Raw genomic sequence first — 12667 nt, forward strand, 5'->3', positions numbered from 1 at the left:
TAATTCTACATTTTAAGATTGCAACCTTATATAAACTATTGCCTTAGCTAAATAGAGTGGTATATTTTATGTTTTAAGCAATTGTTGTTTTTAACTTGGGTCTAACTAGTTCGATCAATGTCAGCAGCATCAATTTTAATTAGATCAGATCCCTCATCTCTTCAATATCAAGTTCAAGCCGGAGAACACTGGTCCGGATGGTTAGAGACACATATATATTCAATAGTGACATGCTGGGTAGGATAAGTCGCCTTCCATTCGAGATCAACCTATTGATTAAGACACATTGAGACCATAGTGTTACGATGATCATGTGGGCCATACCGCCATAGAACCATGTCACGGGCATGGATTTTGCAACCCATGCCCGTTGGGTTTTGGTGAAAAAATAATGATTTTTGTTAAGGAGGAAAAATTGGGTGGTTTGAGAAGGGGCAGTTGGGTTTTGGTCGCTTAGATAAGGAATGAGGGTATTATTGTCCCATTGTTGCCCTGGTGATTAGGATAGTAGACATTGGACTTGATAACCAAATAGTAGGGGAACGACCCCATAACCAGGAACCCTTTTTAAACCCCCTTACATGAACTTAATACAACACTTGCTATTGGTTGAGTTGCAGGTTTAGGGTTGGAACAGGAACACAGGGAGATCCTCTCTCTCCCTTTCTCATATACAATTTCAATAAAATCATCTCTCTCTCTCTCTCTCTCTCTCTCCTATCTTCCCTCTAATCCCATTAGAGGATCACTAAAAATCCCCCTGTATTTGAACATCATTTTAAGAGCCTAGATCTCTCTGGCTCTGATCAGTGCAATTTAGAAGCATAATCATTCTCTCTGTCTCTTGTCTCATCTCTCTCACCAGTACCATTTAGAAGCATAATCAATCTCTCTCTCACAACTCTTTCACCACTACTATTTAGAAGCATACCGTCTCTGTCTCTCATCGATAGCTTTTAGAAGCACAATCTCTCCCTCTCCATGGAAGAGAAAGGGTACGTAGGGTTCCTGAACTGGGATGCTGAGAAGCCTTGTGTGAGCATCGCTTCCCCCCGATCTCATGCTCGGAGACCAAGCAACTCTTGGAGGTACGCAGAGCCACGCGATTCTAAGGTACTTTCATGCCTTTCCCAAGTCACTCGATTTAGTTTCTTCTCATCTGCGGCTTTCTTATTCCCTTTGCCAAGAAAAAAAAAAGTGTTATTTAAAATACGAAAGGTTTGGAATCCTCCGTCTGAATTTTTTTTATTTTATTTTAGTTTTTTTTTTTTTTGTTAGTAGGGCCAATGAAAAAACTAAAACGAATTAAAAATTAAAATTCATCATTGGATTAAGGGGTAATTTTGAAAAAATATAAAAAATGGGTCAACCGACCATCTTTTGTAATTTTCACCTATAAATCGATTATTTTGTATTTTAAAAGAAAATTAAGGTGTAAATCACTCTAGTAAGAAAGATCAAGCACTCTATCAAACAATGGCCTGGGGGCTTGACCCTAAAAGACTAAAGCCTGCGACAAAATATGATCCGTGAACCGCATTGGGCGAGGCATGTGTTATGGCTAAAGCCGGGCAACAAAATATTATCCATAAACACCATTGGGGGCTTGGGCATGAGTTATGGTCGACATGGACCAACCCAATTCTATTAGTTTGAGTCTTATTCCAACTATTTGAGGTCGAGTACATTAGTCCCATTTCATATTCTACTCTATCAATGATCAATACCCCAAGTCTTGAGATTGTATCCTAAATTTCCCCTCTTTCAAACTTTTGAATCATTTCTCACTAGACCTCGGCTCTCAGTGGACAGGAGGAGGGCAACACCAATGGCATCAAAAGCAACGGCAAGGCCACCACCTTGGAAGACACGTGTATCCACAGCCACGCACGTGCGAAGGGTCGGGCATGCAAGCCATCTTCCTCTCCTCAAGTGACAACCCTCGCCCTTCATGTGGGACAGGCTTCTTCCTCCCTCGAAGGGCCGGCTCCCCCTTTCACCTCAATCTTAAGCCATGTATGCAACTTTCTAATTTTATCATTGTTTTCTATTAATTCATTATATTAATAGAAATTTATTAACATATGCTTCAGAGTTGAACAAATTTGACATATTATCCCAAGAATAATTTGATCAATTCCAAAGCCAGTTTTCATGTGTCATATGATTTGAAATTAGAAAAAATACAAGGCAAGGTATTAAATAATTCAAATATAACGTATAGTCTGATAAAATTTCCCTTATTTTAATAGCCATATGTTTGTCAGTTTGTGTTTGTAAAACTAGGAACTTTAGAGAGCAGTTAGTTTACTATTTCTACTTAAAATGTTTGTTGAAATAGTTGTTGAATTTTGCAAGTGCAATGTAGTAATGGATTAGAGGTAGGTATTGCATGTGTAAAATAAAATACTGGTTCCTTGAGAAGGAAAGATGAGAACTGTGTGGAATTAGGTGGTAGGTGTGTCTAATGGAGGTTATTGTGAATGTGATATTATTATTGTGAATATGCAGCATATAGCACGGTTCTCCTTCCCTCTCGAGTTGTGCATGCCCTCAATCTCAACGCCCATGCTTTGGCAAGTTCCCTACAGCTTACTCGTCGAGGTCAATCTCTCTCTGCCCTACCTACTGCAAAAGGTATTAGTGAAGACTCTCTCTCTCTCCATCGCCCCCTATTGCAAAAGGTATTAGTGAAGTCCAGTGTTCAAAAAATCGTACCGGCTTAATAAACCGGCTAATGGCTGGTTTTGAGTTAGCAGTAAACCGGTCGGTTCAACTGGCTTAATCGGGCAGGTCTTCACAGGTCAAAAAAAAATTTAAAAATATATAAAAAAATCTAAATAAATATGAAAAGTATATTTAAAACATGATTAAACAAATAACATCGAAATAAATTTGAAAATTAGTGAAAAAAATCGATTTAAAAAAATTGATTTGTGCTCAGGGGTATGTTTAAAATTTTTGAAAAGGGATAGAAAAATATAAAAATAAGTATTCATGACCAAAATACTTTACAATCTTTGCCAAAATAATAATAAAAACATTAAAATCACATTAGTAACAGATCCCTTCTTTTTTAGAATTATATATATTTTTAGAATTTTTTGAAAATACTCAGTTGAACCACCAAAACCGGATTAACCAATAACAGATTCCGGTTTGGCCAGCCGAGTTTGCAAACACTGGTGAAGACACTCTCTCGGAAGCTTTAACATGTAAAAAGTGCTAATGTTAACATGTAAAAAATGCTAATGAAAATTCGGGTTGGCACCAATATGTAGCACCTTAATGAATTTGTCAAGATTATAGGCTTTCAAGGGTAATATATTTTCTTGGGTGATAACTATATCCAGATGTACTTTTAGTCGTATTTTAGAACAGAATTTGTGGAATTTAACATCTAAGCCTAGTTGCCAAGCTCTGAAAAAGAACAATTATGTGCCTCAAACCAATAACAACATAAGATTGTATAAAGACAATCCAAATTTTGGACATTCAGATACAAATGTTTGAAATTCTATATTTTTTTCATCTAAAAATATTCGTCTCGTGACCCTAATATGGACCCCAAAATTTAGAGCGACAAAATTCTTTAAATACAGTCCTCTCATAGAGAATGCTATGCCCATGACTTTTTGGGATGATTTTATTTTGGAAAACATGATCCTTGTGGTCGTGAAAAACCATGACGGGGGTTATCACCATTCATTCAATTGGCGGGATGGTGATGCAGATAGAAAAGGGAAGAATTTTTTTTTGGGTAAGTCAGTGGAGATGACGATCTCCTACCTATTTTTGAAATAGTTAATTTTTGGATATGTTAGTGAGAATGAAAGTCAAGATCTTTAAAAACGAACATATATGAATCGTATGGTTGGTCTTAGTTTTCTTCATCATCATCCAATCTGCCATTTTACTAAAAGGCAAGTTTTCTATGCTTCCCCTACAGCATAAAACTTATATACTTCCCTTTATCCAACCCTCTATTCTGAATGGAGGGCAAAGATTGTCCCAATCACAATGTCACGTCTCTACACTATTTTATTTTTACTTTTTTTTCTATAAACTATTTTGACACCAAATTTTAGATGTCCAATCCTCTATTAAACTCGCATTAGCAAAAAATATAAAAAAAATATTTTCAATAAAATAAAATGATCAAAATACCCCTAAAATATTCAATGGGTATAATTATATTTTATCGAAAATTATTTTTAATACTTTTTATTGGTGCGCCTCAATGAGAAGATGGCATGTACCAAATTTCATATTCATACAATTTTTATAAAAAATAAAAAAATAAAAATATTTTGAGACATCGGATCTAAGATCAAACTGTGAGTGGCTCTCCGAATCAAAATTGGACGGCTCTCTTGATCAAAATTGAGCTGCTGGATAGTTGGGGAAGCATAAATCTTCTAAGGAAGTATAGAAACCTTTCCCTTTACTAAAAGGGTCAAAAGAAGATTACAAATTGCACTGGAGGGTAATGCCTTTACATTTCTATATGAATTAGTTAAGTCCTAAAAATAAATTTTTAAATTAACCTTATTTGATATTGGGTACTTTGGTAATTCTACCTCCAAATTGGCCTTGCTTAATGAAAAAAGTATTTTTTTGGGAATAAACGTTCTTGCTTCCCAACATAACCATATATAACATTAAAAGTGTATATCCTAAAATATAATTCGTAATTTTTACCCTTTGACAATATTGTAAGGGGTTTCAACCGGCTATTTTCCCTAAAATAAAAGGAAGAGGATACATAATGATGTCATTTTTTGTACAACGTACTAAGGGAAATTTATCAAGAAAAAAACTGCCCACACACACCACATATAGTAGCATAATAACACCAAACTCCCACTAACTCAGCTTGCAAAATTTGAGCAGATGTAGGCAAGTTACATGAGGCAAGCAGCCATGAGATAAGCGAACTGGACGACGAGGATTACAAGAAGGATGCAACATCGGATTGTCATCTCTTAACTTCCCCTGAAACTCTTCTTCCTAAAGAATGGACATACTAGCTTCACATGCAAATATTTTTGTTCTTGAATAAGTGTAACTCACACTTGCCTAAATTATCCCACCTCAAAATTAGTCATACACTGGTGCTTAATGCATGTATCACTGGAATGCTACGTTTCATGTTTGTGCAAAAACTGTTGATGTGTACAAATGTAGAAATAATGAATAATCCAAGGTGACATGAGAAACTGGTATATACATTATTGTTCTACTTTATTCATCATCAACGTCGTTATCATCATCATCTTAGCATTGTCTCAACTATTTGAAGTCGACTATACAAATCTTGTTATATTATTCCACTACAAGATCAGGATTCATGAAATAGATACGGCCTGCCAACGTAATATAAGCCTCCTCCTTTCTCGAAGCTTGAGACCAACATGATCGGCTTGGAACCTGCCATAGTTCTTGTTGTATTTTATTGTATGATACTTCCTTTTTTTTGTCTATTGGGATTGTTGATTCAAGTTTTCAAAAGTTGATGGTGACATACAAGATCCTTTTCCTTATTAATGGAGGAGCTTATGTGCAGGAAGGTTTGGTAAGAAATGTTCCTTTCTCTTCTTATTTTTAGAATAAAAGTTGTTGCTACAAGGGGCGCAAATGAATTGCCGTTTGGTTCCTTCAGGCGTTTTAGAAATTAGAATCCCTGCACGCCAGGTCCGATTATGATGTGTTAGGTCTGGTTCTAATTTAGCCCATGTCTATGACAATTCATCAGAAGGGTAGTCCTAAATATTTATAGAAAAAATTTCAAAGCCAAAGCTGGGCAGGTTTGGTTCGTGGGAAAGCATTTCCTGAGAAATATTTTTCGACAAATATTTTTATGTGAAAAATTTCTCTTATATGGTTAGGTGTGAGAATATTTTCACACAAATTAGTTGGTTTTTGATAAATAAGATCCAATTCGAGTTCCAAGCTTGCGTAAATCACCGTAACATGTAATGTCGAAAACCCTAAGATGAAAATTCCCTACGTGGGTGAGCGGGGAGCACATTGTCTTAGACGGAAAGTTGGTGTGTCCTCTGATCACGTGCTATCAGATAAATTAAAATATCAACAGTGTTTACTTCTTTGACACTCACTTGTCCCTCGAAGGACAAGGAGCGTCAAAGAGATACCCCATTTTGAAAACTAATAAATTTAATGGTTTTTTTAAACCGTAGACAACCTTAAGACCACACTATCCTAGTAAACTCCCCAGACCATAGACTACCATAGTCCATACTGCTTGCCATGTAATCAAAATCTTACATAACACCTTGCTTCAATAAATTTTTTTATTAAAAATAGCAAAACACCTCGTTTTGACCTAAATGTTGGCAGACATCATCACAAGAGCCCATAAATTATCCCATAATTGGAATTTGTCAATTTTGAGCATATTCGATCTGCGTGACCATTGGTACTGCCCAGCTCGACTGCCCCAAAATGGCAGTTTTCCGTATCCTAACCACTCCCCGACCATTTTTGTGTAGATTCATTGAATCTGGACCCTTTTGGTATGTTGACCCCAAAACAATAATTCGAGTTGAAAAATCCATTTGAAATTGGCAGTTACCCACTCCAACCGATTTTTAGCCTTTAAAAGATCATTTCAGGATCATTTCTAGGGCTAGACTTTTAGACATCTTAAATGCTGAAAAATTATAGGCCAAGAAACCTTACACCCTGAGAAAACCCTAGACCTAGGAAAACCTTAGCTTTAGGCCATTAATTAGCTTTTAGGTTAAAAAAACCATCCAACCAAACCAAAGCTTGATCAAAATCTGAAGAGAGACAAAGATGACGCATGATATAAACTCAACTGGTTTTGATACGGGTGAGGCCTCGGGAGTCTCGAGTCAACTGGTTTGGTCTAGTATTTTATTACTCTTTCTACATTTTTTCTTTTATTTATTTATTATTTTTATTATAAATAAATTAGTTTTATTGTATTTTATATTATATTTCGTATTTCTGATCAATGCTGGCTCTGCCACTGATCTGAGAGCAGATCTGCTCATTTATGAGTAGAACTAGCCTTAGATCAGAATTTGATTCTCCCCACTCTCAATCACACTCTTAAAAAAATGAGTTTGTGGTTTAAATTTGAGCAATCCCCATTCGGAGATCGTCTCGATCTGCACTGTAAACAATGATATATTTTAAAGCCGTATTTTAGAACCTGGATCAGTGGGGTGGATTGTTTGCCCCACAACACTTTGTCAGATCATTATATCGACCGACAAGATTGGGCTGGATTGTTTTGAATTAGTGATCTAGAAAAATATTAAAATAAAATAAAATAGATAAACAGCATAAATCGAGATTCATGAAGTGGGAATATAAGGACTTCAATAAATATTAAAAAACTTAAAAGAAAAAAAATATGAAATAGAGGTTTTTAGTGAATCGGGCTAGGATCTTGTCAAAATCGATTTAGGCTGGACTGATTCCCCCTCTATATCAATGATCTGGATGGGAATTAAGTGCTCTTAAAACAAGGAAAAAGTTTTTATAAGGGTGATGCCCTAAATAATCAAACTAAGGCATGCCTCAACAATTCACTAGAAGAGGTTGTTTTGATGAACCAAAAAGCCTCAAATTGAAAATCTCAACCGCAATATGGATGGACATGAGAAAAAATCGATTTCAATGTTTGAAAATAGTACATGTTGTTATGTATTTTCTAGGCTATTGGATCTACTTGATCTATACTATTTTTAAAGCGTTAATTTTATGATTAGAGATGAAAATAAATTTTAAGGCCATAACAAAGATTTTTAGTATTAAAACAACATAGGACACGGTTTCTATTCAGCCATCCCACATATTGTAGAAATGCGGGCTTATCTTTAATATGAAGATCATGATTAGGAAATTTTTTTTTTTTTAAAACTACAAATAATAATTATATTATAAAACATTTAGACCATTAGTTAAATTAAGTTTAGATGGACCACCCATTTGCATCCATCTTTAAGATGAAGGTTTTATACCACTGGATTGCATGTTGTAAAAATGCACTCCAGCCCGCATGAAACAATTTTCTAAAAATATATCGTTTGACACTATTTGAAAGTGCGCCTGATGGGAAGAGTTTATATAGAGCTGAGGCTCTAAATAATCACATTCAAGCCTACCTCAAAAATTTTACTAGACGAGATTGTTTTGATGCTCAAAAATACTCAAATCGATCATCTTGATATCAAGATGCATGGACATGAGAAAAAATTGATTTCAAGTTTTGGAAATAATGTATTTTGTAATGTAGTTTTTGACGGTCAATTTTCAATATTTTCAAGTTTTCATAGATATCGCGATCTACACCATTTTTGAAGCTTTAAACTTTATAAATAAAAATCAAAATATATTTTAAAGCTATAACAAAAATTTTGAATGTTAAACCACATTTTTCGATACTATTTAAAGGTGAGCTCTAATTTGATTGTTTAGAGCCTAGGCTCTATACCGGACCCTATTTTCATTGTTTAGGGTCTCGGCCTGTATAAACTTCACGCATGCGTCAAGATTAAAAAATTACAACACGTGCGTGTGAGAAGGGAATCCTCGTTCCCGCCAATTCTTTATGGGAAACTCTTCTAATTCCAATACAAAACATGGGTGTAAATAATAAAAGTACGAGAACAATATAGTTTTCACATTGTTTTGGGTGGAAGTATAAAAAACAACGCTAATATCAACTCAAGTAATAAATTGCGTTTTTCATTTTAAAAAGTGGGAAATACGGCACCCGTTCAAAGTGGTCTTCGACAACCAAAGACCGTGGTTGCCTACGAGATCGCCACGTGTCGCACCGAACGCCCTGCGATGGACAGCTTGAGATGAAATTTGACAGCTAAGATGCTGTCCAATCGGCTAATGTCCGCAAAAAAAGATTGGAGGGCGCCGCATCAGCCGTTCGTTTCCAAGAAAACGTGCGGGTCAGATCATTTGGTTAACGGACGGTCCGGATATCTCTGCAAAAGAGGGCCAAGATCGCGCGCCCTTAAATAAGTCGGCTAAAGGCTAACGGTACGTGTTAAAAGCAAGCCCTAGCTATGCGCTCCTGTTCGCTGCTGCTTGTGCTTACTTGTTAGTTTCTATGGCTTCGCTCCCTCTAGTGGTGGAGATCGATTAGGGTTAAGAAGCCTTGCCTAGGGTTTTTCTTCAATGGGAGATGAAGTGAACAAACCCTAGCTCTTTGCTGCTTCTGTTACTCTCTTTATCTTTTCTTCTTTTGCTGCTTTTAGTTGCTGAGAGAGTGGAAGTTTTGAGTGAATCGAGTTCCACAATGGTTTCTCTCTGAAGTAGCAGATCTCTTCAAACACTGAAGGAGCAGAGTATTTTGCTCAGCTGGACACTTGAAATATTGGTAGCGAGTTGCAGAGTGTTTTACCGCAATCGTTGTGAATTCATTTGGCGAAGTTCCTTTGTAGGTGAGGCAGATCTCTCTGAGTTTCACTCACATTCAGAGGGTTTGAGCGCTAATAAAAGCTTCTAAGCATTTGTAGAGGGTTTTTGCCTCGATAAAGTGGAGTCTAAGTGGGAGTTGCAGAACTGGTTTCCCTGTTGCCCTTCAGGGCATAGATCTCGATATAATGATACAGGGTGCGGCCCTTAGAGCTCCGACCCCTGTCTACGGACACAGTCACTTCAAGAAGTTCTGGTTAAAGAAGAAGGAGATCGAGGACGCTGAGGAGAGGCTTAGAGTGGTCTCTGCTCAACGGCCAAAGCCTTCTTACTCATCAATTGAGCATTCTTCTTTGACAAAGAGCGTGAGGTTTTCCATGGGGAAATCAGAGCTGGACTATGCCTTCTCTCTCAGCTCGGATAACAGCTCGGATAATGGAGCTTCAGATAGGAAGAAGAAAGAAGAGGAGGAAACAGGCGATCTCTCATCAATAAGCCCTAGAACTCCTACCCCTGTGAACGCCTGTGCTGACTGTAAAACTGTGAAGACTCCTCTTTGGAGAAACGGTCCCCTTGGACCTAAGGTATCATTTCTTCTCTTCTTATGCCTCATCTGCGATTTCAGATCCTTTATTATCTTTTTGTTTCTTATTTGCATTTCATAACTGTCTCAAATTACTTGAAATTGTAAATTTTCTTTTTTGTGATTCTGATGGTTTACTGGTAATTTTCAGTCCCTGTGCAATGCCTGTGGGATCCGGTATAAGAAACTTGGAAAGAAGGTTAACGCTTCTAATGGCTCACCTAGGGGGATTAAGAGGAAGGATGAGGTAGAAGCAGTTGAAGATAAGTTCTGGAAGAGGCGGCCATTCTTGCCTAAGAAGGGTAGAGTTATTGACAGGGACGAAAAGGAGGGCGCTATGTTGCTCATGGCTCTCTCTTGTGGCCTTGTCGCTCCTCCTTGAGATTCCAGGGCTTCGGATCTGCAGATTTGCCGGGACTTCCACTCTCTGCAACCTCAGATCTGCATTGAAGGAACCCAAACTCTGTAAATTTCAGGTGTCGCCATTAAAGGACAAGAAGAAGCTGTAAAGTTCAGCCCTCCATTAAAGCAAGAGGAGACAAGAGTCTGCTCACTTTAATGGAGGAGCTGTTTTTTTGATGAATCACTTCTTCTGGAAGGATTAGTTCGCCCATTTTTGGATCTACAGAGCTGAAGGGCTCGTTGCTACTGTAAACGTTTACAGATCGCCATAAAAGCTGCAGCGAAAGCTTTCTGGTTTTAATGAAGAGGAGGAAGCGGCGAGGCCACCATCGGCTCAACGGTTTTAGGGTTTCTAATCCTGCACGTTTGAGCAGCTCCCACTTCCGGGCTTTTACGAATCACACGTGCGGATATGTTTCCCGGCACGTGCAGATCGCTCGTCGATCGGAGCTTGTACAGGAGTGTGTGAACACTCGTCTCTGTATCCCTCCTCTCCTCCTAATTTTTTTTTTTTTTTTAATATTAATGGGTCCAGTTTATGGGGTCGGGCTTGCTGGTGTTTTTTTTATTGTAATTTGAAGATGAATGCCCCATTCTTTTTTGGAAATGACCCATTTATCTTGTGTGAAAAGCATGACATGGGACTTTATAAGTGGTATATTGGTCATTGTTGGGCTGCAGCCTTCCTTTCTGTCTAGAGTTTCTAACGATATTATCTTTTATTTGGGGAGAAACTTGTTATCAAATATTGATTCCAGAAACTAGAAAATATGTTCGATCGTATTATGGGTTGATCTTGAGTGGATTTTGATGAGTTTGATTCGGTGTTTTAAAGCCTGGATTGATAGGTTGAACCGCTGTTTCGGATCAGTGATTTGGCTTAGCTTATATACGGGTTTGGATCTGGCAAAACAGGTGATCCGATCAGTTTTTGAAACTCTGATTGGATAATATGATGATCTGAAAAAACATTAAATTTGAAAAACTGTTGGGGGTTGTTTTGAGAAGGCAACAGTGTTGGGCGGGAACAGGCGAATGATACTATGACAGCCTTGCTCCTGTCCTTTGGGTTATGGATTCTGGGCGGGAGGGGAACATTAATGGACCGGGAAGGAGGTTCGCTCTTCTGCTTCTGTTATCTTCTGTGGTATCAGCTCTTTGCATATAAATGTACCTACCTGCCTTACTGTGTCCTGCTACTTTTATGTGAAGTTCTTTCCCGCTAAAAAAGAAGGTTTATATTTGGAAGTAGAATGGTAGAAATGGAATTAGTCACCTGCCGTCCCATTCTCCTAGCCTTTTATGTAGGGTTTTTATTGTTTGGAGACCGCACTGTTTTTACTCTGACTGCTCTCCGGTTATTTTAACAAAAGAAAGTATACAATTCAGCTGTTTTACCTTTGATACGATGAGAAGTATACACTGAGATGATCATAAGCTTTTAATTTTCCAAGACTTGCGTGAAGTTTCTATCAATCATAAACTACGAATTTCCTCGGATTGTCTAAATTTCTATTCTTCATTATAAAAAAGTTCCGTGGTAATGGTTCACTCAATAATTGCATAAGCTTTGCAATGTTGGCCATTATTAGGTGATCTCAGTATTAGTTATAGACATTGAAATACTCAAATGGATTTTGCTTGAATCCATTGCAGGAATGTAATCATTAATTTTAACTCCACCCTGTACTTTCACTTGCATGATGGAAAATGTTTAGAGCATGAGCAGGGTTCTACTCTTTCAGTAGAAGATGCAGTTTCTATACGGCACAGGCTTTATGAAAATACAGTAAAACCTTACTTTGGATTCTCGTTCGGAAAGCATTTTGAGTGTAGAAAATCTCCATGATGACACTCTAAAATCAATTTCTAAAACCAATTGTGAAATTTGAAGAAAAAAAGAAAGCAATCAATTTCTAAAACCAATTGTGAAATTTGAAGCAAAAAAAAAAGATTTGTACACATTTATTTTTAGGGCAAAATGGACAGTCTAGATAATATATTATAATATATATATACTATTTTTAAGACCCAAAATTATAGTGTTTCTTATAATTATAATGACCATGGTTAAGATGATCGATTTGAAGGTTTTATGGTGCCATATTTTTTTAAGATAGTTTTGAAGTAGGGTTTTACTTATTTTAATAGGGTTACAACTCTATCAAAATATTTTAAAAAGATTTATATAAGGAAAAAGTTTATATAAGGTTGCAGCGTTAAATGTAGAATTACAGATGCACTTCAAAAGTC

At 37.0% G+C, this 12667-nt stretch overlaps 2 protein-coding genes across 3 annotated transcripts; both read left to right on the top strand.

Annotated features, from left to right (window-relative positions):
• Window positions 1-597: 597 nt before the first annotated feature.
• LOC110007811 (uncharacterized) lies at window positions 598-5229 on the top strand. 2 transcript variants are annotated; one of them, XM_020671158.2, is made up of 4 exons: window positions 598-1113; window positions 1806-2016; window positions 2512-2637; window positions 4894-5229. In XM_020671158.2, the coding sequence occupies exons 1-4, from the start codon at window positions 982-984 to the stop codon at window positions 5028-5030; spliced, it is 606 nt and encodes a 201-aa protein (XP_020526817.2). In that variant the 5' UTR covers window positions 598-981; the 3' UTR covers window positions 5031-5229. The 2 variants fall into 2 exon arrangements, with proteins under 2 accessions (XP_020526817.2, XP_020526818.2); XM_020671159.2 differs by having other exon boundaries at window positions 2512-2604.
• A 4231-nt stretch (window positions 5230-9460) lies between these two features.
• Window positions 9461-11021, top strand: LOC18440920 (uncharacterized). Its single transcript, XM_006851055.4, has 2 exons — window positions 9461-10013; window positions 10164-11021. The coding sequence occupies exons 1-2, from the start codon at window positions 9618-9620 to the stop codon at window positions 10392-10394; spliced, it is 627 nt and encodes a 208-aa protein (XP_006851118.1). The 5' UTR covers window positions 9461-9617; the 3' UTR covers window positions 10395-11021.
• Window positions 11022-12667: the final 1646 nt, after the last annotated feature.

The sequence above is a fragment of the Amborella trichopoda genome, chromosome 1, assembly GCF_054954075.1.
Source record: "Amborella trichopoda isolate Santa Cruz 75 chromosome 1, AtrichopodaSantaCruz75HAP2 v2.0, whole genome shotgun sequence".
In the NCBI taxonomy this organism is placed as follows: Eukaryota; Viridiplantae; Streptophyta; class Magnoliopsida; order Amborellales; family Amborellaceae; genus Amborella; species Amborella trichopoda.

Coding starts and splice junctions, on each gene's coding strand:
- LOC18440920 (XM_006851055.4), top strand. CDS start 9,618: ATGATACAGGGTGCGGCCCTTAGAGCTCCGACCCCTGTCTACGGACAC. Junction 10,014..10,163: donor ACGGTCCCCTTGGACCTAAG/GTATCATTTCTT, acceptor GGTAATTTTCAG/TCCCTGTGCAATGCCTGTGG.
- LOC110007811 (XM_020671158.2), top strand. CDS start 982: ATGGAAGAGAAAGGGTACGTAGGGTTCCTGAACTGGGATGCTGAGAAG. Junction 2,017..2,511: donor TCACCTCAATCTTAAGCCAT/GTATGCAACTTT, acceptor GTGAATATGCAG/CATATAGCACGGTTCTCCTT. Junction 2,638..4,893: donor TGCCCTACCTACTGCAAAAG/GTATTAGTGAAG, acceptor AAATTTGAGCAG/ATGTAGGCAAGTTACATGAG.